The 27016-nt window shown below is 43.5% G+C and overlaps 1 protein-coding gene and 1 long non-coding RNA gene across 14 annotated transcripts in view; one reads left to right on the top strand and one right to left on the bottom strand.

The window, feature by feature from the left end:
* Window positions 1–1619: 1619 nt before the first annotated feature.
* Window positions 1620–17530, bottom strand: LOC310672568. Its single transcript, XR_014508657.1, has 3 exons — window positions 13338–17530; window positions 4390–4576; window positions 1620–1708 (listed from the first exon to the last, which is right to left on the bottom strand). It is a non-coding gene; the product is annotated as an uncharacterized lncRNA (long non-coding RNA).
* Window positions 1704–27016, top strand: part of ITGB4 (integrin subunit beta 4) — a 66460-nt gene continuing 41147 nt past the window's right edge. For 8 of the 13 annotated variants that reach the window (XM_083429810.1, XM_083429809.1, XM_083429819.1 and 5 more), the window contains exons 1-7: window positions 1704–2328; window positions 20740–20829; window positions 22247–22329; window positions 23576–23677; window positions 24703–24907; window positions 25350–25446; window positions 26067–26238. In XM_083429810.1, coding sequence (XP_083285936.1) covers window positions 20751–20829; window positions 22247–22329; window positions 23576–23677; window positions 24703–24907; window positions 25350–25446; window positions 26067–26238 — 738 coding nt within the window. In that variant the 5' untranslated portion in view covers window positions 1704–2328; window positions 20740–20750. Of the gene's footprint in view, window positions 2723–20739; window positions 20830–22246; window positions 22330–23575; window positions 23678–24702; window positions 24908–25349; window positions 25447–26066; window positions 26239–27016 lie in introns of all 13 variants that reach the window. The other 5 variants (XM_083429808.1, XM_083429814.1, XM_083429811.1 and 2 more) reach the window with 4 other exon arrangements.

Here is a 27016-nt window from a genome sequence, read left to right as displayed (position 1 = left end):
TTTGAGGTGGTCAGCCATCTGGTAGCAAATGTTTTGTGTTGTTTTTTTTTTAAAAAAATCTATTACAGATTTTATTGGTTACAAAAGTATGTGCATTGTCTCTCTTGGTGTTTTCTTTCCACAGAGAGATCAGTTACATTCGGTGAGAAACATTAGTGTTGTATAACAGGCTTAGGCAAACTCCGGCCCTCCAGGTGTATGGGATTACAATTCCCATCATCCCTGACCACTGGTCCCGTTAGCTAGGGATGATGGAAATTGTAGTCCCAAACATCTAGAGGGCCGGAGTTTGCCTATGCCTGCAGTATAAGGTTGGGGAAGAAGAGAGGGGGGAAAGAAGGAGAGGGGGGTGGGGTGGTAAAATGTACATTATTTTACTTAGTGTATGTGTGGGGTTTTTGTAAGGCATGCTTTTAACGGTAAGCTCCCACCCTGATTATCAGTGCGATGGATCCTAACAACGGGTTGGCAGTGGCATCCCTCTCTATTATTTACATTTGTATTGTCTAGAGCAGGAGTGAGCTGACTTCAAGCTTGTGGATCTACTTTGTGGGTTTTTTCTTGGATGGGAGAGAAATTTGTCTCAGTTTGCATTTAAAAACTTGCCTAATTCGCTTTCTCCAAAACAATATGTGAACTGAAACACAGCCATCCTTCAAAATCCACACGCCTAATTTCACAGAGCAGTTCTCTAGCCAGGTAATAATGTGTACAGAAATATGCATATACCAGGGTAATGTGCAACATGATGGCTTAGAAATAGTGGTAGACAAACATTTAGAACCAAGGAAGATTTATTTTCATTACCAGAAGTGAGTTCACTGACCTTTTACACAAAAACCAATACCTGGTTCCCTCATAAGTATTGTTCATTTCAGCATCTCAGTTTGGGGTGGGAGGTGGGAATTGTTCCTATTGTTAAGCCATCTGGAGTCAAAAATCTCTTGCTTATCTACTGCAAATTACCTAGAGATCTACAGGTAGATACTGATCTAGATTCTGTTCACCCTAAACTTTTGGAACTTGGTGCACAGTTTGGCATGAGAAATACATCTATGTAGCCTTCTGGTCTTGAAAATCCCATAGGGCGCACAACTAGGAACCAGCCTACTGATGAAATAAGGGCCTAGTTTAAAAGCCTTTTAAATGCTTTCTAAATTATGAGACGCACATAGTAGCAGCTGGGAAAAAGTACAAAGCAGCCTCTCTCCTTTAATTCCCAACCATAGCTGCATCTTTGTTTACACATTGCAAATTAGCCTGGGGTGGACTTTTATTAGGGCAAATCACAGGATGTAAAAAAGATGACCACTTCTTGCATGATCCCCACTTAAAACACATCTCGTGGCTTAGCGCTTGGAAGAGCCAGCTCTGTACTGACCAACTGCACAAACAAGATTGTGATTTCAAGTCACCAGTTAGCGGAATTAGGCTTATGTATAATAAGACTTGGGAAGCTGCGGGCTTTAGTCTGGGGGTACTTAATCTAGAGATGGTGGGGTCCAATTGTTCTTTCACCTATTTGAGGTACAAACAGAGGATGCCGGTCATTAAGCTTTTGTCTGGCAGCGAAGGAAATAGGGAGCTGGAGCTTGTTGATATAGCAGGAACTTTACTGACCTTTCCTCAGGGGGCTGCGCAGGGCTCAAATACCAAAACACAATGCTCTCTTGACTTCCACAGCATAGGACGTTTGGAGGGCCAAACTCTATAAAGAGACAGAAAACTGGGTTGGGGAAAAAAGGGACTTCAAAGCAGCAATCCAGCCAATTTTCTTTCGTGTGTGTGCGTGGATGAAACACTGAAAGACTGGAGCGAATCGTCTTGTGGCACCATCAAGCTTATCAGATTTGTTTTCCTTCCCCTGCTATCTAACAACCCCTTTTGCAAATCTTCGTTGCAGACGTTCAGCCGGGTTGGGTTCTGTCTCACTCTTAGCGTCAACCCCTTTTCCTGTGGGTGGGAGCATTTTTTTTTCCCCCTCGAGAAAAGAGCATGTGTTTGGGAAGAAAGGAGTGCAGGCTTGGCTGCCCGAGCTGTTCTTGCCCATACAGGTGTGCGTAACTCACAGGCATGCCAGACAGACCTGAGTCACGGACAGCCACCCCTCCTCCCCTCTGTGCACACACCTGAGCTAAAATAAAACTGTCTCTTCAGACTCCACTTGCCTGAGAGCTGTTCCCATTACTGCTCTGCAACTCTTCCATATGCTCTTGGTGAAAGAAAGGCAGCCAGAGGGTGCTAAAAAGCAGAAGTAAAGAGAGAGGCGAGAGAGAGAAGGTAGAAGTCAACAGCATTTGATCAGAAGGAACCAGGAGCCCTGCAAAGGTATGTCACATCCACCAGTTCCTTCTTCCTGCCTTCCTTCCTGAGGATTTCCATTTGGCATCTAAAATAAAAAACAGGAGTTGGGGGAGCTGGGGGCGGGGGAAGAGTCAGGAAAAAACCACCACTTTCATTTGGAAATGGCAATGAAGCAGTGAAGTCCTCCCTCCGCACCCCGCACAACTCTTGCCTCTAGAGGAATTTCTTGGCTTGGTGTGTGGGTGCCTGCTACTTGGATTGTTGCACAGGATTTGGACTTTGAATCAGACCCAGCACTAATGAGGTTTGTGGAATTAATTCATGTCTCTTCTCAGCCACTGGGCTTCCTTTATTTTTATTTTTTTGCCTATCGATTAACCAGAGAGACGTTAAATGAAGTGTAGGGCTTCTCACCCAGGTAGGCACTAGGCAATTTAGGACATTGTGCATTCATGTATACTTTCAAAAAGTTTGTAATGTGCTTTCTCTTCTCTTTGCGCCGCTTGAACCTGGCACAAGTTGTTGATCAGCCAGTTTGATGTTGCAGAGCCAGGCAAGTTTTTCCCTTCTTCCTGGAGATTTGTTTGTTTGAACTACAACCACACAAAAAAGCTGTACTGTGTCTGTAATTCATTCACACAAGCCACCAGCACTGGTATGCAACTTGTATTATGAAATAATGGACAGTTTCTAGGCAGATGTTCAGTTTGTGGATGCTATCCTAGCATGTTGATACAAATGATTGAAGAGGCTTAACCTGTTTAATGCCTACCTGCCATGCAACTATTAAATTTGTTAAAGGCATAGGAGCACTTATAGGGGTGGGCTGGGGAGATGACAGAAGCTGTGCTTTTGTAAGATGAATCATTTATTAAAGTCTGGGACGATGGACACATACTCAAGCTTCGAATCTAGATAGGAGTTTGTATTTCAGACTAAGAATGTTTAAACAGTGTTGTGATGTGATTTCTGTTTAACTGAAAATAAAACATTTGTCCTGATTGCAGATTCTGATGTAGCATGTCCAGGAAAGGAAGGCAAATGTGAGGGATGGAATAAGGCAGGGAAATACTGTGCATGAGGTTTTGTGAAGGACTGTCTGAATGCGAGAGGCAGCTCGGAACAGAATAAGCAGGAAGCGTGATAGAATGACAAATAAGATGGAATTATATGTGATGACAGGAGAGTAGAGTGGCTGTCAGAGAATGGGTTACAGCAGGCCCCCCCCCAAACTCGGCCCTCCAGATGTTTTGGGACTACAACTCCCATCATCCCTAGCTAACAGGACCAGTGGTCAGGGATGGTAGGAATTGTGAGGCAGACACCCTATTGTGAGGCAGACAGTTCTCCTACGATTTCACCAAGATCTGCTTCCCTGCAATTTCCACTCATTCGTTTTAGTCCTGCCTTCTGGAGCCACAGAGAACAAGTCTGCTTCACTAAACACCCCGCCAGATTAGTGAGCCTGGGTTCCAGGCTGGGGATCCATTTTAAATCTCAAAAGAGGGCCGAGCAAGATCCAGCAGGGTCCAAATGATTGTTAAAGGTTAGATTTTTCTTTCTTTCTTCTTTTTAAAGGGAAAATAGGCAGTGTTTCATTTTTCCCTGAAGAAAGGGGATTTCTGCATTTGCCATTGATATAATAATGCACAAGCCCATTTAGCTTTTAACAGCAGAGTTTCAGCAAACCGGGGAACAGCTTGCCTGTGGGTAAGAATGCAAGGAAAGAGAGAACTGGCCTCTTGCCTCTGTAAATGGCAACCAACACCTCCCTTTGTATGTTAAAACACATCTTTCACGTGGGGCTCTGTGCACTCCATACAGCCCACTGCAAAATGTTTTCTAGCCAACGTGTACCCTGTGACTTGTGATAGAAAGGCTAAGTTGTGGGAGTGTAATCACCTGGAAAGAAAGAAAAAGAGAGCTAGCAGATGGAAAGGACATTCATGAAGTGGTGCTACAGGACTAAACAGATAGCTGAGCACTGGGTAAAGGGAACAAGGACAATGGTGTTAAGCTGAGCTAAATCCTCAGGTGTTCAGGGTTTTCTGCTGCGTATATTACAAGAGGAAGAAAGAGGCTTACCTCTTAAATATCCCTCATTGTACTGGTTGTTCCCCACTGGTTCTTCCATTTTATCAAGATTTCCTGCCATCCATTGTTGGCAATACATAGTACTGCCTGTCCGTGCTTCCGCAAGCAGGCTGGTCTTTGCCAAGTGTGCCGTGTGTAGCTTAACTGATGGGGTGAGGCTGAAGCCCAGAATTCCCCCCTGAAAGAGATCAAACCATGGAGAGGCAGCAGGAATCTAGTGAAAAGGTTGCAACTGCTCAAAATAATAGCATGCCTGGAAGAACCTTTTGTAGCAGACACTAAGAATGGAAACAGAAAGCAGAGATTTGCTCCAGGTTAATGAGTTTTCAAGGCCCAAACAGCTTATCGTTTGCTTTAGAGACCACTGGTCTCAGTTCTGGTCTACGCTATCTCCTCTTAGTGCTTCAGATGTATACAATGCTGTGGTGCCATAAAACTACTGCTATTGTAGTTCTGTTTGGGGTGGAGTATTTAGCACATGTTTGTAGAGTTCCTTGCACAGGCTTCTCTCTCAGCAAGAAATTCTGAGGATGTAGCTACACCCTGCTGCCATGCAGCCTCATTCAGAAAGATGGCAGAAGGTGGTAGCAAAATATCTAGTAGTGATACCTGTTACACGTACCTCTTTACTGTTGTGTACTTAAAATTATACCTTATACTTGAAGATATCCTCTATCGGCCTTTCCCAATTTTTTGCATCTTTCTTTTAAGATTTTATTATGAATTATTACCAAAGTGGAAATTGTTCAGTTTGGTTCTGGGGTGTTTTATTTATTGGGGGAGGCTGCTTGACATGTATCTACTATGGCGACAAAAGCTTATTCTTCTTCTTTAGTATCTTCTTTAATGTAACTTCAAACTACTGTATTTTACAAATATAAGCTGAGAATTGAACTTCTGCAAAACGACTCACACGAGAAATTAGAAATTAAGTTCTGGAATAATTGACTATCCTTAAGTAGACAAGACTTCTGGTTCCCCCAATTGACTGTTCTCCCTTCTGATCTTAAAACTGTTTAGTATAGTAGTTCTTCTCTGTGAATGCCCAAAAACTTCTTCATGTGTTCAGATGAAGCCAACTGGACCCAGAGTTCGAGTTGGAGTCCAACAACTTCTAAAGGGTCACAGGTGCCTCACTGCTTTTTTACAAGGAGGTTGTGTAAGAGCTGAACTTCTACTAAGTCAGACAAGACATATTTGTGTGAAGGGCAACTGTGTATAGATTTGATGTGATGAATGAGAGGCCTGTTTTGTTTTTTGTCTCTGGTGGGAGGGAATAACCAGGAACCAGCTTTTCTGCGACTCAGCCAAAAGTTGTGATATCGAGCATTTGGGCAATCTGACATGCCTTCCGTTTTGCTATCTGTATGCCTGCAGTCTCTCTTTCGCTATCTCTCAAGCTGCTCCCTTCTCCTCCTTTAAGCCAAATTCTTCTAGGAAACATTTCTTTCCTGGGTCATTATAACCCCAGTTTCCCCCACCCAGTACTTCTTCATATTGGTTAACACTTCTCTTATCCTCTGATTCAAGCTCTGCCCTTTTTCTCACCTTTGCAACATTACTGTACTTAGATCTCATGCTTTGTCTGCAGAGGTGTTTTGTCTTATAAAACAGTACCAAATAGATGGGCAAATGTCTCATCTTCACACCTTTTGGGCTTCCACTTCCATGTCCAAAGCGGAATTGTGCATTTGGGGTGGGCATGTGTAGGCTGTGTGTCTCTTTCTGTATTCTGTACGGTGCCAGTAGAGTAGGCTATGCGAAATGGAAGGCATAAGGGTTGAAGAGAGCAGTCAAAAAACATGAAGGCAGTTTCTGCCTCAAGGCTTAGAAACCAGCACTAATCTCAACACAGGTCCATCCCCATTGTCCTAGTTATACATTTATTCTACTGTCATCCTTCTCTCTCTCTCTCTCTCTCTCTCTCTCTCTCTCTCTCTCTCTCTCTCACACACACACACACACACACACACACATTCTGTAAATACATTAAATTTTCTTCCAAAATTGCTTGCAGAACAAATTTGGAGTTGGACAAACGTTAACATTTTTGCACACACACACAAAAATAGCAGCTGGATCAAACTATAAAGGTAAACAGAGATACAGCTGGGTTGCCACTCGCTGGCCATGCTGGTGCACAAAGGCAAACAGCTCAGAAACAAGACATCATGGAAAATCCACAATGGGATTAAGCCTGACCTTCCACACACTTAGGGGACACGGGTGGCGCTGTGGGTAAAAGCCTCAGTGCCTAGGGCTTGCCGATCGAAAGGTCGGCGGTTCGAATCCCCGCGGCGGGGTGCGCTCCCGTTGTTCGGTCCCAGCGCCTGCCAACCTAGCAGTTTGAAAGCACCCCCGGGGGCAAGTAGATAAATAGGGACCGCTTACTAGTGGGAAGGTAAACGGCGTTTCTGTGTGCGGCTCTGGCTCGCCAGAGCAGCTTTGTCACGCTGGCCACGTGACCTGGAAGTGTCTCCGGACAGACTGACCCCCCGCCTCTTGAGTGAGATGGGCGCACAACCCTAGAGTCTGTCAAGACTGGCCCGTATGGGCAGGGGTACCTTTACCTTTACCTTTACCACACACTTGCATTTCCCCTGCTTTAAATAAATGGTATGTGGGAAAGGGTTAAACTCTCTCTCCAACACCCTAATCCTAGTCCAAATAAACCCCATATCGCACAGCAGCTTATAAGCAAAGAGAAAAAGTTGGATCATGGACCTCCAATATCACATTTAGCCGGGTGCTTTGCCGCCCTCAACCACGTATATTGCTTCTGCAACAATTGGCCAAGATGATCGGATCCTTCAAAGTTCAAGTGTTGGAGATGTTCCCAAAATACACATAGACAGCCATGGGTGTAGCCAGGATTTTTTTGGGGGGGGACAGCCAAAGTTGTTAAGCTTTTTTAGGGTATACTAAAAAGAGGACATTACGGGGAGCAGCCTTTTTCAATGCTTTTCAATTATTATTTTTGGGGGGGTGCCCCCCCCTTTGACTACACCCATGTAGGCAGCCACTCCTGTGTGTAGAGGGAGGTAAGCCAAATGGGCAGGCTGGTACCTTTATTGGGCCAACGTCTGTTGACGTAAACATGTGCAATCTTCCATATTTCACTACACATCTACCTCTGCATTCTACTTGAGCGAAAGCTTTGTGTAAGCCCTGAAATCTTGCATTATTCTTTCACCAACTACCAAAGGGGGTTGGGTTGTGGGGGACCTTATCTGTTTTGATGTTTACATACAGTGTATGTGCTTATAGCCTCTCCTATCACGAGGTTTCAGGATCATGGGTTATCTGAAACGGCCAATCAGAGAGAGTTAGGAAGTTGATATTAGCATTACATCAGACTCAAGAAGAAGCATCAAGCTGCTGGACCAAACAGTTGAGAGAACTTGCATCCCGCTAGGTCTGTGCTTTGTACCTGAGCTTTCAGGGATGAAGAGGGAGGTTTGTGGGCCTTGCGAAAACAGGATTCTGGAAGGGTTTGTGCAAAAAAAAGCCACCACAGAGACAGCAAGCAGCCCACAGACAGACAGAGAGGGGAGGGGAGCAAACACAGAGTCCTTTCATATCTTCTGGGATTTGGGTATAACAAAAGAGCTGTTGTATCATTTGCTTGCGGTAGCACTGGATGATTCTTGCAGGGCACAAGAAAGAGTTCATCTTCCAGTATCACACAAGCTTAAGGGCTGCCATCAAGGGACAAAAACCTAGACAACCCTCCTGAATGTACAAGTGTGGGGGTGGGGATAAGAGAAAGCGCTCGCTTCTTCTCTCGCCGCCCCCCACTTTCTCCTTTCCCCCAGTCTTTCAGCATTGTGTCAGAGGTTTCACATAAACAACAGATTGTTTGTTGCATTTTTATATCACTCTTCTTACTACATGCAGCTTAGGGTAATGTTCAGTAATGTTCAAACAACATCCAGTCTATTGAAATGCAGGCATAAAAATATGTTAGAATATCCTCCAATGAACCATAGCATGGAATCTCAGCATCACCAAATATATAGCCAGGTGCTGAACACCATTATCTCACAAAAGCTTGGGTGAACAAATAGGTCTTCAATTGATGCCTGAACTTTAAAATCAAAGAAGAGAACTGGAGTTCCAAGGGAAAGGAGTTTCACAGTAAGGGTGCCACCACAAAGAAGGCTCTGTCTTGTGTGCACAACCACTAAACTTTAGCAGGGACTTTAACATTTATGTAACTGATGATGTCTCAGACTCCAGACTCCTGCAATATGAACTTGCTCATTTTAGCCTAGCCTAGCCTATGAAGCAGCCTTTGTAGACCACACTTATCCACCTAGCTCAGTATTCTCTTTAACTACAGAATGAGTGCCGACAGGAAGGAGCCTGCACTTTGGACTCTTGCAAAAGCCTCGCCCTGGTCTCCCGGAAGAAGTGAAAGTTATTAAGAAAAGCTACATGTCTAGAGTTTTATTGCTTTCTAATCTCAATTATGTTCCTTAACTCATTATGGCTCAGTTGGGCAGCGCAGGGGCTTACAAACCTTTTCATAGTGTCCTTAAAAACAAACAAACACAAAATGTCTAAGCCAGGGGTACACTTGCAAACTGAAGTAACTGTTGTGGGCGCCCCACACACAATTTAACTTACCCCTCCCCAGTTGTACCCTTCCCCACCTTGAAATTGCCTCCTTCACCGCAGGAGCCTTCTATTACAATGGTACCTCGGGTTACATACGCTTCAGGTTACAGACTCTGCTAACCCAGAAATAGTACCTCGGGTTAAGAACTTTGCTTCAGGATGAGAACAGAAATCGTGCTCCGGCAGCGCGGCAGCAGCGGGAGGCCCCATTAGCTAAACTGGTGCTTCGGCTTAAGAACAGTTTCAGGTTAAGAACGGACCTCCAGAACGAATTAAGTACTTAACCCGAGGTACCACTGTTCTTTCATGGACAGCTTCTTACAAGCCTAATTTCAGCAGGTGGCAGGGAAAGGGAATGGACACTGTGGGCATCAAGGAAGCCCTCTCTGCCCCCATGAGCACCCATTGTCAATTCATGGTTTAGGTTAACTAAACAGAATTTACTCTTTCACATTCTGTCTGGAATATTAGGTGAGGAATGTCAAGATTCTAAAGCTGCACTCCAGTGACAACCATAATAAATTACCTAGCCCAAGCTTATACTGCTGAGGAAAAATCTAATGAACCCTTTCAAGTGGAAGCCCTCCACAAGGGCTTCCACTTTTGTAATGCGGCTTTCTTCCTGCGCTACCGAGGAGGGAATGGGGAGAAGAGGGAAATCGTTCTGTCCAGCAAGCTGATGTGCTTGTGCAAGCGGAACATGTAGCATAGCCCAGTGTTGAATTCCACCCCTGGTTAGTACCCATTTGATCTTTCAAGATGTGTACCTATGCTAGTGGCAAGCGATTTCTTTAGAGTTTTCTTATTCTTATGGAGTATTTAGAACAGACCCACAGCCTGAGAGAAAACATGACAAAAGCAGAATTCAAAACATTCCTTAGATAGAATTGCTCTTCCTTATTAAACTTCTGCCTTCCTCTTTTCTTTTCTTTTGTGCCCTGAGGCTGACAAGTGATTTGAACTTCCAAGTATATTGTTGGATTTGTAACTATATAGCTGAAATCATTCTTGAAATGCCCAGGGTATTTTTCCTATTGACTGTAGACGTTCTCCTCAGCACAATGATGCAACTTTAAATTGTGAAAACTGTGGCATATACAGTGGTACCTCGGGTTACATACGCTTCAGGTTACAGACGCTTCAGGTTACAGACTCTGCTAACCCAGAACTTTGCTTCAGGATGAGAACAGAAATCGTGCTCCAGTGGCGCGGCGGCAGCGGGAGGCCCCATTAGCTAAAGTGGTGCTTCAGGTTAAGAACAGTTTCAGGTTAAGAACGGACCTCCGGAACGAATTAAATACTTGACCTGAGGTACCACTGTACAGTACATCCAAGAGCTCTACCGCTGTTTGTGAGAAGGATGCCGAAGATTGCAGAGGGTGGGGGTGGGGGCTGGAAAATGCACCTCTCAGTTGCATAACCCAATATTGTAGGCAACTGCCCTTGAGGAGTCATGCTTTCATATGCCATATTAGGGGCTTTTCCTTTTGTTTGTTTTACTCAGAGGAGGGAGTGATATTGAAACCATCACTATGATTAAAAGTTGACAGCAGCAGAACAGCAGGAGGTGAGGGCCATACAAGAGATGTAAACACAAGGTAGCCACACAGAGAGCCATTGTCCTGAACAATTTACAGTTTAAGAATGAGAGATTGTTAACGCCACACACTCAAGCTTCCAACGGTTCTGTTGTGCAGCAAGGCAAACATTTATTCAGTACTACTGATCGCTTACATCCCCTGAAAGCAAAATTCACACACACAAACCTTGTACGATTTGGCATTCATCCAAGGCATTAAATAACTCATTCTCTCCTCTTAACGGTCGCTTCCTCTCTTTCCCCTGAACAATCTGGGACACCTTCATTCCTCTGCTGTTTCCAAGCACATAAATATCCATAGGAATGGCCTTAGTGATTTGCTTTGTTTCGTTTCCCAAGATTTAAAAAAATAAAAGAAGCAAAGTTGCTCGCTCACACTGATTTAATCACCTTCTCCTAAACTCCATGCCAACTCCAGACTCCTGCTCCTGGTTTCCCTCCTTCTCCAGTAGTGAGGTAATGTCTCCAATGTGACACTGGATTTGCATACTGAGTGCAGGCTTTCTGTGTTAGTGTCCCAGAGTTGATAATATAGGTTTAGGGGTAGAATAACTGTTGTGGGGAAACTGCAAGCAGGTTGCCCTACCATTAGTGAGGCAGCCACCTAAGGTGCTGGATGCCGGGGCAGGGGGAGGCGGAGAGAAGTAGCAAGGTGTCGAAGGACAGCACTGTGTGTGCCAGGTGGCCTACCCTGTGCCCCCTAAGCTAGCCTGCTGTCCTCAAGATGCGGCAAAGGACATTGTGCAGTAGACAATGAGATAAGATTCAACTTGTCCTTCACCTCAGGCAACAAAGTACCTTGGTATGCCCCGCGGAGGATCTTAAGGTTCACAAATGACAATATTTTGGAGGTCACAAGGTGGTTAGATTGGTCTCAACTAGGGCCAAGGCCTTTTCAGTACTGGCCCCGACTTGGTGGAACGCTCTGTCACAAGAGACTAGGGCCCTGCGGGACTTGACATCTTTCCGCAGGGCCTGCAAGACAGAGCTGTTCCGCCTGGCCTTTGGTTTGGACTCAGTCTGACCCTTATGTTTCCCTCCCCTTATGGTTTTGATCTATGAACTACTTTTAAAATGAGGCTGCATTTTAAATTGTATTTTAACCTGTATTTTAGATTGGTTTCCCCACCCCCCTACTATGTTTTTACTGTATTTTTTACTGTTGTTAGCCTCCCTAAGCCAGACTCTGGCTGGGGAGGGTGGGGTATAAATAAAATTTATTATTATTTATTATTATTACCTTGAGTCAGTGCTACTGCATACAGCACAGGCTTTGGGAAGAAGGCGGGAGACTCTAGGTCTAGGAGCCTTCATGCCTCCTTCTCAAAGTCCAGTGCCTCCTTACCTGGCTTTGGGTAGGCAGTGTATGGGCTGCAGTGAGGAGGTTGTCAAATGTTGCCAAGGGCCACCAAAAAAAGTCTTGAGGGCCGCATGCTGCCCTTGGGCCACGTGGTGGACTACCGTGTGCTAGGCCCTAGCAGATGGGGCAGAGTTGTGCCCAGTTGCTGTGTAATTTCTCACACTGTTGAATCAACACCTGGCCCTATCATTAGGTAGAGTGAGGTGGTTGCCTCAGACATAAAAGGCCATAATTTTTTTCCGAAACAAAATTTTAAAAAATCCTTCCAGGAGCTCTTGTGTGCATGCACACTTCTTCTGAAGTGTATCTGAAGAAGTGTGCATGCACACGAAAGCTCATACCAATAACAGACTTAGTTGGTCTCTAAGGTGCTACTGGAAGGAATTTTTTTATTTTGTTTCGACTACGGCAGACCAACATGGCTACCTACCTGTAAATTGTTTTGTGTGTCATAAAAGGCCATAAATTGTGAAGAAGAAGAAGAAGAGGAGGAGGAGGAGGAAGAAGAAGAAGAAGAAGTTATTATGACTGTTGTTTTTCACTTAGGCGCTATAGGGATTTTATGTTGCAGGTGCCAAACTTAGAGTCTGATGCAAATGGTCTGCAAGGGCACTATTTGTTGTTCCAATTCAGGCAGCAAAAATTTGTAGATTGGCCTTGTTAATTCCCCAAGAACTGCAAAGTTCTCAGCTTGTTGGTAGTCAAGCTGATGGCTTTGCTGGATTATAAGTACATTTCAGTATATTTTCCCCCTTTCCCAAAACAGCTATCATGTTTATGAGATGGCGGGAAAGACATCACAAGGATATTATCTGAGAAGTGATACGAGGAGTTGATACCCAGGGCTTTGATGGGAGAGAATGAGGCTTGGAGCCAAAACTCTGTTTACATCTGGCATTACAATCTTTTCAGTAGGAGATTTAAGACCTTCCTTGTTGTCCAGGCCTTCCATATGAAATGTTAAGTTACAACTGTATTCTCTGTTCCTTAGTTTATGGTTTTTAGCTCGCCTTTTATTATGCTAGTTGCTATTTTAATATTGTACTTCAATGCTGTGTCAATTGTTTTCATACTTTTAAACGCAACCCTGAAATCTTTTGATGGGAGGTTAAGAAATATTTTAGCTAATTAAATAACAGCAAGGGCTCCTCCAGGCATTGGCACAGAGCCTTTCATTTCTCAAATATTCTTATCTTTGCTGAAGAAAGCCAAAGCAAGCCCAAGATTATCACTCAGCTACATGGAATTAATACTGTGGGTATTTTAAATCAGTTTCGAAAAACACATAACAAGACAGTACAGTAAATCATTTAAAATGTACGCATAGCACAGATTTGTAGAAATAAAACACAGTCGTACCTTGGAAGTCGAACGGAATCTGTTCCGGAAGTCCGTTCGTCTTCCAAAACGTTCGGAAACCAAAGTGTGGCTTCTGATTGGCTGCAGGAACCTCCTGCAGCCAATCGGAAGTCACGGAAGCCCTGTCATATGTTTGGGTTCCAAAAGAACGTTCGCAAACCGAAACAATCACTTCTGGGTTTGCAGCGTTTGGGAGCAAAAACATCCAAGTTCCAAGGCATTTGGGATCCAAGCTACGATTGTACAGCTGTTTCATACATATGTAACCCAGGCTGTGAGTGGAGCCCAGTGGCAATAGAGGCAGTCGTTTTGGGGAAATAGTAAGGCACAGGCAGTCTGACCAGTGGTCCATCTAGCTCAGTGTTGCTTACACTGACTGGCAGAAGCTCTCCAGGATTAGAGGCAGCAAGTCTCTCTCAGCCCAACCTGGAGATTCCAGGAATTGAACCTGGAACCTTCTGTATGTAAGGCAGATGCTCTACCACGGATCTATGGCCCAAATATCACCGTGTGTCCCTTAGATGTGGGATGAGCCTGGCTTCCTCCAGGCTGCACTGCTGAAATGACAGATATGTGCACCAAGAAACTGAATGCTGGCTGAGCAACCTGTCTTGTTCGTCCTCATGCTTCAGGTGGGCTGCCTGCCTAGTTTATTTTTGCAGTTTTGAAAGCATGACTTTTTATAGCCAATGCATTTCTCTGGTAATTCGTCTTCTTATTCACAAAAAAGTATAAAACTTCTCTGGCAGTTCTCTAGTCTAGAAGGTATCTTGTTGACATCAGAAACACAGAGCCAATTGATGCCCTGCCCTGCCAGTCTCTGCTCCATAGTGAAAGCACTTTCCTGGCAGTGCCACTGCTAGAAATAATATTGTCTTGTGTGAAGCCTGAGGGTTTCCTGGTTTACATCTAACTCTGCTCAGTAGCAATGACGATAATGGACACGTGTTGTATATTCCTAGGTTTGATCCCTGACATCACTATTTAAACCAAAAACGGGGAGCAGAGCCGGGGGCGGGGGAGAGAGAGCCGCTGCTAGAAAGGGCCTTGGTATATGGCAAGCCCACACATTTTCAACACAGTGACAATTTGATGATTTTTTCAGAGTTGCACACTGAATGAGCTCATTAGCTGTTTGGCAGCAATCTGTTATCACAAAAATCCTTGTTGGTACTGACAGGACCCAGGGAGTGGGAGAGCTTACATATGATACATGTTGGCTTGAAAATTAAGGAGAAGGTATTTGAAAAAATAAAGAGTGCTGGGAACTCAGGCTCTTTTCACCAGCACTCAGTCCCCCTACAAATGAGAATACTGTAAATGATTACGCACCATGACATAATATTTGAGGGCAAATCAGTGAGAAATTATGCCTGCGTTTGAGGGGCAAGGAATTGGCTGAAAACTTTCAATCTTCCGAGAGCTCCCACACAATATCAATTGCAGTCAAAGAAAACCAAACTCAAATACCCCCAAACTACAAAACATACAGATGGTACAATCAGGGTAGCAAGGAATGTTTCTTCATATGCATGTTATATATCATTCAGGGTTGTATCAATGTTTCTGCAAGTTGCAGTTGTGAATAATTTCACAACCAATAACACTTCATGCTTACGGCACTGAAACACCCTCTAATTGCAATGGACAGCAAAAAAGTAGTCAGTAGGAACTGAAACACAGCATTGTGGCTGTCTATTACGCAGCTTGCTTGCGTATAATAGGTACATACAGCTTGAGATTTACCATTATAATTGCAGAACAGTCTTGCCGATGTGCAAAAATTATAATTATAGTTTACCTTCTCTCTTTTTTATACCTACCTTGGTCTCCAGGAGAAAGGGAGTGATCCATTCAAAGTCAGGCATATTTAGCCCCATTGATTTCAACGGCAGAAACAGCTTTAATTCTTCCATTGAAATAAATGGGGTAAAATTTGGCTAGATTGTACTCATACTGTTTTCAGGTCTCCTGCATGGGGGATAACCTGTCCTATAGAGCAGTGAGCTAACCTCTGCACACTAATAAAACAAATTAAAATAGACACAGGCCTGGAGTAATGGGAGAGGTGTAAACCTCTATATCCAGTCCAGAACACTAATGGGGACGTAATCTGCCCTCTCCTTGGTCATGAGATTGATCATTCGGTAAGTGTGGAGTTGGTAATAACCTTGCTCTTCAGCTGGTCTGTGCCCTGTGTGTGCATATGCACTCTATATGTGCACATGTGAGAATTGGGGGAGGGGGCAGGATGGGACATGATGCTACAATGTGAATTAATCCTGAAGCACCTGATGGCATCCAGTGAGCTTCATGGTTGAATCTGAGGAAAAATCAGTAAGGCCAGTGTGCTTATGGTGGACTAGCCATTAGGGTGGCTCACCCTGTGTTTAGATTAGGGACCAGCAAACAGAGGCCTCAGGGGCCATATACTGCCTCTTCTAAGTACCAGTCACCTCCTATCAACCCCCACCTCAAATTACAGTACTTTATATGTGAACAGGAAAGATGGCTGCCCTGTTAAACCTATCTTCTCTCTCAAGCAGTAGAACTAAGCCTGTTTAATTGGCAGTAGGCCATTATCAGTGGGCAAATTTTTGCTCCCATTCTTGCTAATCCCATTCTTCCACAAGTGGCTGCTGCAAGGATTAGAACAAGAAGCAAAGGTAACTGGAATACACATCCATTTTTTGTGCGTAAAAGTGCTCCATAACAAAGCATGCACCGCAATCACATATGAAAAAGCATCCACACAGATTTGAGTTCCTCCTGTGTTTTCTTTCTTTCTTTTTCTTTATGGGTGGTAATTTCCATTTTGGAACGTTCCACAACATATGTTGAGATTATTGAATGATCAGATAAACATTGTCAAGGCATGTGTTCAGGGGAGCTTGGGCCTTTGCGGTGCCAACGTTTTACAGCCAGCATTACCCCACAGAGTTACAAAGGGTGTGTAGACTTCCTTGACAAAAGAGGCCTGTGAGAACGTGAGCCTTATTATTCCAGAGCCTGTTGCTGACCCAAAGCAGGGCTTCCTATGGAAGCCTGGCATTTTCCACGGCCCCACCCAACATTCTTTTGTTGGCTGGTGCCTCTCTGGAAATTATTAGCACAATGGGAAATGGCTGACAGGAGGGGTTTGTTTTGAAACTTACCTTGTTTTTCTTCTCCTCTCCGTCTCTGATTAGTCCAGTAGGCCTTAAACGCAGGAAAAAGGAGGTGCTTGTTTTGGCTGTGAGTCACGTATGCAGAGAGACGCCTGCCTTAAACTAGCAGGGGTCTGACTTACTGCAGAACCACAAGTCTGATGGATAGTGTATATACAGTAATAGGAAGTCTCACAGTGTTATGCTTTGGGGTTATTTCTCTTCTTTGAGTAGGGTTGAAGAGTAAAACTATTGAGCATGTTAATGTATTAGGGTGAGTCTTTTCAGCTACTCCGATAAATTCGCTCCTTTTTTTGAGGCATTAGTTTGCCTCGTTCATGTTTGCTTTCCTCGTCTGCTCAAGTTACAGAAGTTAACGTGCTTTGCTGAGGTGTCCTAAATGATGTCATTAAGATAAGGTTTGCATAATGTCAGGCGTGCTACATCGAGTCAAAATACATTCCTCTGCACCCCTGCAAGTTAAGGTATGCATAATAATCTTTAGTAAATTTGACCTGTTAGACTGCTTCTTGCAAAAGAAAAAAGAATCTTCTTCTGCATCAAACATTGCAAACCTTGAGCTGCTAGATTAAGCAGACCTCCCTTTAAACACAAGTTGGAACCAGTTGATTATACCAGTGGTTTTCAACCAGTGTGCCGTGGCACCCTGGGGTGCCTTGAATTATGGTCAGGGGTGCCACGGACAACACTGGCCTCTGTCCCTCTTTCCTCCCCTCCCCCTTTTGATGCCGTCTTGCGTCTTTTTCCCAAAGCCCTGGCTACAAGGTCTGCAGGTGGATGGGGCCCCTGGGGCTGGCCAGGGGGTGCTGGTTGCCAAGAGCTGAGGCAGCCTCAGAGTAAGGAAGCAAGTGGGTGAGGGAGCCCATCCAGCCGGTCTGCAAGCCCTTGCTTTTGGGAATGGACAGACATGTCCTCGGCCCCTGTGGGCAGTGTGAGGAGGCACCTCTCTTTGGGGTAGGGATGGGGGCAGCTAAGAGATCTGGGGTGGCCGCAGCGGCTGCCCGGAGGACTCCCAAGGAGAGGGGAGAGGAGGCTGAGGGAACTCTCTGCAAGGGAGGGTGTTCAAAAGAGGGTGAAGGGCTGCTGGCTCTGCAGGAAGGGGTGACATAACTGGGCTCCTGAGCCCCACGGGGGTCCCGCAGAAAGAATGTAGTTGGTCAAGGAAGCCGTGGACTCAAAAAGGTTGAAAACCTGGATTATACTATCAGCAGCACCAGGTAGCAACACACTGGGCCACCCTTTTGGGGTTGCACACACAGGATTTGTGTGTTTTAATATCACACCCCTGCACGAATGAAACTTGTCCACAGAAAAACAGCATGTCAAGGTGATGAGTTCAGCAGTGACATGCTATGTTTCTGTGTGAAGAGCAGGATGGTTTTTTTGGGGGGGGGGGGTGGTACAGTTCAGGAAGGCTTTACTGTGATTCCGCTGATTGTATAATCTGACTCTTACACAGTGTCAGAAATAGAGAAGTGCTTACAGAGAAGGCAGCCAAGAGAAAGGATGAATTATCAGTGACGTTATATTGGGTTGCTTTTGAAGCTTCTTTTAGCTCTTCTAGAGCCATGCCAGCTTCCTACAAGCCAACTTGGCTGCGCCTCTTTGCTCTAGCAGCTGTGATGGAAGTGAGCAAAGACAGATGGGGTTCTCACCAAACATGGAGCATCAGCAAAATATTTCATCAACATTCAATGCTGAACTTAGAGTATAATATGAGCATTCCAGGAGCGGGGGAGGTAATCTACTTTAATCACTACATAGTAAACTCTTGGTATTGGGATGCTGGTGGCGCTGTGGTCTAAACCACTGAGCCTAGGGCTTGCCAATCAGAAGGTTGGCGGTTCGAATCCCCGCAACGGGGTGAGCTCCTGTTGTTCAGTCCCTGCTTCTGTCAACCTAGCCGTTCAAATGCATGTCAAAGTGCAAGTAGATAAATAGCTACCGCTCCAGCAGGAAGGTAAACAGCGTTTCCGTGCTCTGCTCTGGTTCGCCAGAAGCGGCTTAGTCACGCTGGCCACATGACCCGGAAGCTGTACGCCAGCTCCCTCAGCCAGTAAAGCGAGATGAGCACCGCAACCCCAGAGTCGTCTGCGACTGGACCTAACGGGCAGGGGTCCCTTTACCTAAACTCTTGGTATTAGCATTGACTGATCTTTCAGTAGCTTCATAATCAAGTGCCACCACTTCTTTGCAAAACGGCTGATGATGCTTTTCTAAAATTTGGAGTAGTTTATAAGAACAGTAAACTAAAGCAAAAACAACAACAAAGATAAAGTTAAAAACAAAAGGATTATGTAAAATAGCAATATTAGCAGCAATTGAACTTCAAAGCAACAATTGCAAAAGCAAGAATCGCAAAATCTCTTATAGGCTGCCATATGGAATTTCCTGGACATCCGGCTGTCAGAAACAGTGTCCAGGTGGAAATCGCTGAAAACTGCAGGAAAATCCATACATATGGCAACCCTTAAAAATAGCTCCAAAACTACTTTTTAAAAAAAGTTTTGCAAAAAAAGTTCAACAACCGGATTTTCACTTTTTGAAATATGGCAACCCTATTTGTCTATGGTAGTCTTCAGGTGTTGGTGCTACACAGGCCTTCACAATCACCTTAAACCCACCCCAGCTCTTTTTTAAAGTATTATCTCCACTGCAGAAGTCTTAACCATTCCTCCATACAACTTCCATGTGGACACTCTGATATTAGCACTTTTCTTGCAAGTCTGAGATAATCACATGGATAGTATTATTCGTGTGAACTGGCCCCGTGATTCTGTAGTCTCACTGTCCCATGTGCACCATTTTGTATTGGGCCTGGAATCCACCCTTTTATTCCATTTAAAAAGAAAAGCCAGTTTCTAGCCCTTCACACCTGTGAAAAGAGGTTTGCAAGTAAGCAATGCTTTGGGGGGATTTATAGCATAATAAATTATGGAATACACACACACACACACACACACACTATGTGCAGGTAAGATAATTCAAGTGCTACTTATTTGGCACACACGTATATAGTTTAGATGAAAGATAGCCTTGCAGACACCTGTGGTTGTTGGCTAAAGACTCTTAAAGAGATTCCATGCTGCTTCAACCGCATACCCATGCTGACTGTCTCAGGTTATTCCCAGGTCACTTGTGTTTGTAACAGGGAATAATGCTCTCTGGATGCCTCCAGACATACCAGTAGTATTAATCCGGCTAGTCTTTTGCATGATCAATTGTGAGAAGGAGGTGAGTCAAACACAGATTTTACCACCAGAGTTCCCCCCCCCCCCACTTTGAACCCACATTGCTTGATTATTGAACACCTGCAACAATCATAGACTAAAGTTGTAAAAGGAACATGATGACTCCTGCTGTATCAGACCAAAGGTCAATCTACTCCAGCATCCTGTTTGCAAAAGTGGTCACTCAGATGTTTCTTGGAAGCTCACAAACAGGACATGAAGACAGCAGGTCTCTGCTGCTGTTTGTTCCATGCATCTAAGAGGTACCCACTGAGCTGGTTTACATGTAACACTAAGCCAAACCATGACTTAACACAAATGCTTGAGCCTGGAGGCTCCTGGAGAGGAGATTGCAGTTGATTGCAGCCACTTTACTCCTCCTCTGTTCCTGCCGCTGCTTCCCTGCAGTGAGCTAAGCCATGGTTTGACTTGGCACGTCATCCAAATCCAAGTGTGTGGTTTATCTCCTACAGACAAACCATGAGCAACAAGGCACAGAATAAACCTTCATCTATACATAGAAACTGTCCTGTGCAAATGTTATAGAAATCTGTGTCCTATATTGCCCTCTATTTTGTCAATACATTCCTTCTTTTTCTGGTGATGCCTAAGTGACTAGCTTACCTGTAGACGGACCTATCCTCCATGAAGGTCTCTAACATTTTTGGAAGTCATTTAAGCTAGATGACTTGTTAAGCTAGTGAATTTTATGTTAAAACGTTGTTTATGTGAAAAAGTTATTTAGGAATGTTGCCAAAATATTTATGGATAATTTGCCTGTAGTCAGAGGTAAATAATTTGTAGTCAACTAAGTTTAACTCAGAGCACAACCATTAGAATAAATGAACATGACTAAGTTAGTTCCATTAATTTCAACGGGTTTACTTTGATTAAAACATAGTTGAATACAAGAGAACAGGAACACGGGAATTATTGGCTGGGACTAGGCTTGCCTAGCTCTCATGCTGGTGATTATGACACTGACTGTTGACTATTGAATTTCAGGAATTAAAAGAATGGACAAGGTACTACAAAGGACTCTGCTTCGGCTGTTGCTGTTATCACTGCTTCATACCTTGAGCCAAGGAAACAGAAGTAAGTTCCACATATATTATAGATATCCCTTTACCACCAAACAGTGCTATTGTTTTCAAAACACTGATAGATAGACAAATTGGTGCCATTTTATGGGCTACGTCTTGATGCTCTGCAAGAAAGATGGTGGAAAGATCTATAATTGTCTTCCTGAGCAACACTGAGTAGGCATAGTATATCTCATTGCTAGGCAGAATAATTACTCTAAACAACAAAATATAGTGGGCTTAATAGATGGTGCAGACAGTACAGGGCAGTGGCTAAAAGTCTATTTTTGGCATTGTATGTAATGCATGAACCCAGCCTTCCCCAACCTGACACCTTCCATAAGGTTTGGACTCCAAATCCATCATCTCCAATCAGCATGGCCAATGATTGTAATCCAAAACATCTGAAGGGCACTAGGTCAGGGAAGGCTGGTACCTATGATTTAGATCCGCAGTTGCAAAACGAAACAAACTTATTCCTGCAGGTGAAATTGGTATCCTTATTCTCCTTGTATTGCATTTCTCACCTGAAATTCTTCTTATCTGCACCAAAGCCCTGAGAAATGGTTTTCACATTGGCCCAGTTCACATATAATACTATGCCGAACTATGGCTAAATGTGAATGAGGGAGTCTTCAAGTGCATGGAGCAAACATCTTTTTTTTATATAATATTTTATTAAAGTTTTTACATAAAAAAGAAACAAGAAATAACAGAAAAATACAAAATTACAGAAATACAAAACGACAAAAAACAACAAAAAAGAAAAGAAGAAAAAGAAATAAAAACAATTCCATCTTCATAATATTTCTTGCGTTTACTTATTTCCCAGACTTCCCCACACCTCCCCTCACTGTATTCCAATTCATATATTTGATCAGCAAATCCCTTCCCTCTGTCTTAACTGATCTTTATCTTAATTTTGATATCTTAATATATCTTGATCTCCTTGGTATCTTAAAGTATTAAATCTTTTAATTTTACACCTTTTTACTAATAACCTTTTACCTTCAATCTTATGTCATTCTAACATTCATTAATCTTATAATATTTCTGTAGATAATCTTTGAATTTCTTCCAATCTTCTTCCACCGTCTCTTCTCCCTGGTCTCTGATTCTGCCGGTCATTTCTGCCACATGGAGCAAACATCTTGGCCATCTCACTCCTCTCCCATTTCTCCTGCTTCCATGGTACCTGGAGTTAAGTCATGGTTTGGCTTAGCATTACATCTGAACCTGGGCTCATGGTTTGTCTCACTGCTAACAAACCACAAGCTGTGATTAAGATTTGTTCTTGACTAACACTGTGTGTGTCCTGCAAAGGAAATGAGAAGAGAGCCAGAATGGGACTAGGACAGAGTCCCCTTCTTTCTCCATTGCTAGACCAGTCTGGTTTCCTGTGTTTCTGACTTGTTGCTCTTGTCTCCTAGATAACCGTTGTGTGGCTTCCAGGGCAAAAAGCTGCACTGAGTGTATCCAAGTGAGCAAGGACTGCTCTTTTTGCAGTGATGAGGTAGGAGCTTTTTATAACTGTTGGATTGTTGTCTTGATGCATACACATCTCAAAGTTCCAAATTTCACCTGAGTTTTGGCCACAATCTCACAGCCTCCAGTGCTGCATTCCTGGGCAATATCAATCCTGATTACACATGTGATGTGTGTTGAGCCTCTACTCTTATGGTCCTGCTGACTCTAATGTACCTGTATGCCTTTGGATGGGGATGCATAACGTTTAGTTTCATCCCTCTCACTTCTAAATAGATTATTGCTCTACACACTCTAAGGAGTCCTTGACATGCGCATGCTTATCATTTGACAACTACAACATCAAGTACTAATTTGTATGTGTGTATGAGCAAACGGAAGTATCATATCACTTCAAACACAATTCTCTTCAGTGGGCTAAATTCGCACATTAAGGCTGAGAGTAAGCCTTATCAGATTCAGTGCGACTCATTTCTGAGTACACATGATTTTGGATTACAGCCTAAACTGCTACTCCTCAAATGTTACAACTAAATTGCAGGGTTAGTTCATACAGTGTGTGTAAATTACTTGAGTGTAGTCTTCCCCAGTGTCCAGCATCCCCAGCCAGCAGGATCAAGGGTTAAGGTTGATGTGGATTGTCTTCCAATAACATTTGAAGATCAAAGGTTGGGGGAAGCTGATTAGTGCCTCAGTGATTGGTAGTGGAATTGCATCCCATCCCCCCCATTAAAAGCACTGTGTGAGAGAGATGATGTGAACTTTCCAGCTCTGATGTTCCAGGTTGTAGCCAGGTGGTATGTTAGTGTCATATAGAGTAAGGATGGAGAGCAAAAACTTGGATTTACAATCATACCTTGGATCTCAAACGCCTTGGCTCCTGAACAAATCTGCTCCCGATCGATCGAAACCTGGAAGTGAGTGTTCCGGTTTTCAAACAATTTTCGGAAGCCAAACGTCAGGCACAGCTTCCACAGCTTCCAATTGGCTGCAGGATGCCGCGCCTTTGTTTCCGAAGGGTTCCAGGAATTGAACGGACTCCCGGAACGCATTCTGTTTGAGAACCAAGGTAGGACTGTACTCTCTTCACACTGTTGCAAACCTACCTCTCTTAAGTTGCAGTTACAGGTAGACGTAGGAATTTCTCATGGGACCACTACATCCTACCCTCAGTCTAACATGGAGGCAGGTAGTAAGGTAAATGCTTAAAAATAGAGAATAGCATGTATTTTCTAAATGTGTGTGTCATTGTTATACAATTTCTTTTGCCCTAGAACTTCAAAGAGTCCCGCTGTGATTTCAAAGACAACCTATTAAGATACGGCTGCAGTCAGGCCAGCATAGTCTTCATGGAAGGAGAGATGCTAACAAAATCGGTGAGTGGAGAAGAAGTCATGTAAAGATGGGATTTGTTATTGTTGTTTCGTCGTTTAGTTGTGTCCGACTCTTTGTGACCCCATGGATCAGAGCACGCCAGGCACTCCTGTCTTCCACTGCCTCTTGCAGTTTGGTCAAACTCATGCTGGTAGCTTCGAGAATGCTGTCCAACCATCTCGTCCTCTCTCGTCCTCTTCTCCTTGTGCCCTCAATCTTTCCCAACATCAGGGTCTTTTCCAGGGAGTCTTCTCTTCTCATGAGGTGGCCAAAGTATTGGAGCCTCAGCTTCAGGATTTGTCCTTCCAGTAAGCACTCAGGGCTGATTTCCTTCAGAATGGAGAGGTTTGATTTTCTTGCAGTCCATGGGACTCTCAAGAGTCTCCTCCAGCACCATAATTCAAAAGCATAAATTCTTCAGCGAAAAGCCTTCTTTATGGTCCAGCTCTCACTTCCATACATCACTATTGGGAAAACCATAGCTTTAACTATAGGGACCTTTGTCGGTAAGGTGATGGGCTACAGACATAATAAAACAATTCCACACACCTGAATCACTGTCTAGAATTGCCAAAAGTCCAAGAGTTTGCTTGGACAGCCTCCCTAACTTCTTTTTCTAAGTCAATAGGCTTAAGGGGAGGGTTACATAATTGGTGCAGACATCTTGTACATACATATAAATGACGTTTCTGTACACTCTGGCTTCCATCACTGTGTTCTGTTGCACCAGAAGCAGTTTAGTCGTGCTGGCCACATGACCCGGAAAGATGTCTGTGGACAGACACCAGCTCCCTCAACCTGAAGCAAAATGAGTGGCGCACCTCATAGTCACCTTTGCCTGGACTTAACCATCCAGGGGTTCTTTACCTTTACCTGTTTTACATGCTTATAGGGTAGAAGCATTGTAAATTTAGTTAATCTCTTATTTGTCATGAATCAGCTCTCTTCCTCTCTGATTTGCTGTTAAAACCAAAAATGCAACATGACTGCTAAATCTTATGAGGATTACTGGTGTCTCCTCTGGCAGGAATTTAAGATTGATACATCTCTGAAGAAAACACAAGTATCCCCACAGAACATAGCAATGAAGTTGAGAGCTGGCGAGGAAGCTAGCTTTGATGTGGATGTTTTTGAGCCCAGTGAATCTCCTGTGGACCTCTACATTCTCATGGACTTTTCCTATTCCATGCGTGATGACTTGGACAACCTTAAAACAATGGGCCAACAACTGGGTGAGAATTAAAAACTTATAAGCTGTGGGAAACAGCGGTCTGCAAGGTCTGAGTGCACTTGGCAAAAGACAGGGCTGGCCCTACCATTAGGCTGAATGAGGCAACCATCTCAGGCAGCAGATCCTGAGGAGCGGGGCATCCTTTTCCCTTTGTTGGGGGACAAAGGTGTGCGCACGCACCATACAACCTCTTTTGAAGCCCCAAACTAGCCTGCTGCCCTCAGGTGCAATGGAAGTGTATTATGTAATCGGACTACATTGTGGAAAAGTATGTTTCAAGCAGAGGACTAAGGCTGCAATTCTAACCCCACTTACCTGGGAGCAACCCCCATCTAATTCAACAGGATTTATTTCTGAGCGGACATGGTTAGGATTGCAGCTTTAATCTAAGTGTGCCAGGACATCTTCACTTACTTGCTCCTTTCCCACTTTCTTCCTGCCAGCAAATTTTTTGACTCAGCTAACCAGTGATTATACTATTGGCTTTGGCAAGTTTGTGGATAAAGTTACAGCCCCACAGACAGATATGAGGCCTGAGAGGTAAGTGAAGGTGGTGCACCCAGGGGATATATTTGTGAATTAACTATTTAGGATCCATAGCTGCCTTCTTCGTTGTTTTTAGTGGGTGGGTGTGAAAGATATAAAGTGAATAAGCCTTGTAGCTTAAGCTAGCCTGTTTCTAATACCTATGACTATACCCCTTCTCCAAACCGTGCTGTCTTACTTCATCATATCCATTCATGGCTGAATCTTGTGTATGTCAGTTGACTGACTCATGATGAATATCTGTTTTTAATATGTGTTCTTTCATTTTAAAACTTATTTTGCAAAACAGTTGTGCACCCCAAATATAAACGGGGGGATTACATTTATATCCCATCTTTCCTCCAAAACGAAGGAAAACAGTCGGTGTCTTCCTGCATCTGATGAAATCAACTTATGCCTAAGAACATTTTGGTCACAACTCATTTGTTAATTTTTATTTTTATTTTATTTTTGCTGTTTCAGCTCACAACACATGACTGTTCTTCTATAATTAATTTTATTAAACTGTATGGCAGATGACCGAGGTCTTTCCCTACAAGGTACAGAGGAGGTGTTTCTGATATCAACTTGCTAGTATTTGATTATAAAGCCTTTGCTATTCTTTTTACATTCAGACTCCGTGAGCCTTGGACTGGTGCTGACCCACCCTTCTCCTTTAAGAATGTCATCCGCCTAACCCATGATATCAATAAATTCAGCCAAGAGTTAATGATGGAGCAAATATCAGGGAACTTGGATGCCCCAGAAGGTGGATTTGATGCCATATTACAAACGGCTGTTTGCAAGGTGAGCCAAGAGGTCGCTGAAGAAGGCATAGATAGATAAAGCAATTAACTGAGTGTAAGATGGATATGGGCCTTCTTAGCCCCTCATCAAGCTGTGAGATCAATGAGAATATTTAGGCCAAAGCTTTGCTTCAATTATCAGTGCATGGTAATGCTTGTGTCTTGCTAGAACCTGGCTGAGTTTTAGAATGGACTAGCTGTTATCAAGCCATAGCTAGAGTTAGAACATTACAATTTAAATAAACTCCAAAATTTGTAGTTCAGCTGGAGCTTTATTGGGACCCACAACAGTGTGGCGAGTTCTCTAGAACTTTTCATCAAGCGGACAGTGAGAGATGAATGAGGAAAAATGAAAAACCAAAACTTATAAAAATTAGACTGATGAAGTAGCCATGAGGTCAGCTTGTAGACTCTTTCTCCAAGATAGAGAATGTAGACTGAATAAATCTCTCCCAGGCGTAACAGATATCAGGTTACACACCTGGGATTCTAGGTGTATTTTATGTTTTATTTTCTGGAAATGTTTTGAAGATATAATTTTAAAAATGTTTAATTTTTGATTAACAATGATAATTATCAAATAATTGTTAATAATAATAATTGTTATTAAATAATAATTATTATTTAATTGTTACTTTAGTGTAAATGGTGTTTTAATTATGTACTATGGTTATTGTTTTTCAACTGCTTTAGGTACAAACTTGTGAGAAATGTGCTGTATGCATAAAGATGGAGATAACAGTTTGATTAGCAGCTGAAAGACATATGAAGGTTAAAAA

Source organism: Podarcis tiliguerta (genome assembly GCF_965153285.1).
Source record: "Podarcis tiliguerta genome assembly, chromosome: 2".
Classification (NCBI taxonomy): domain Eukaryota; kingdom Metazoa; phylum Chordata; class Lepidosauria; order Squamata; family Lacertidae; genus Podarcis; species Podarcis tiliguerta.
The sequence above is the reverse complement of the archived record's forward strand: the minus strand, read 5'-3'. Positions and strand labels throughout refer to the sequence as shown.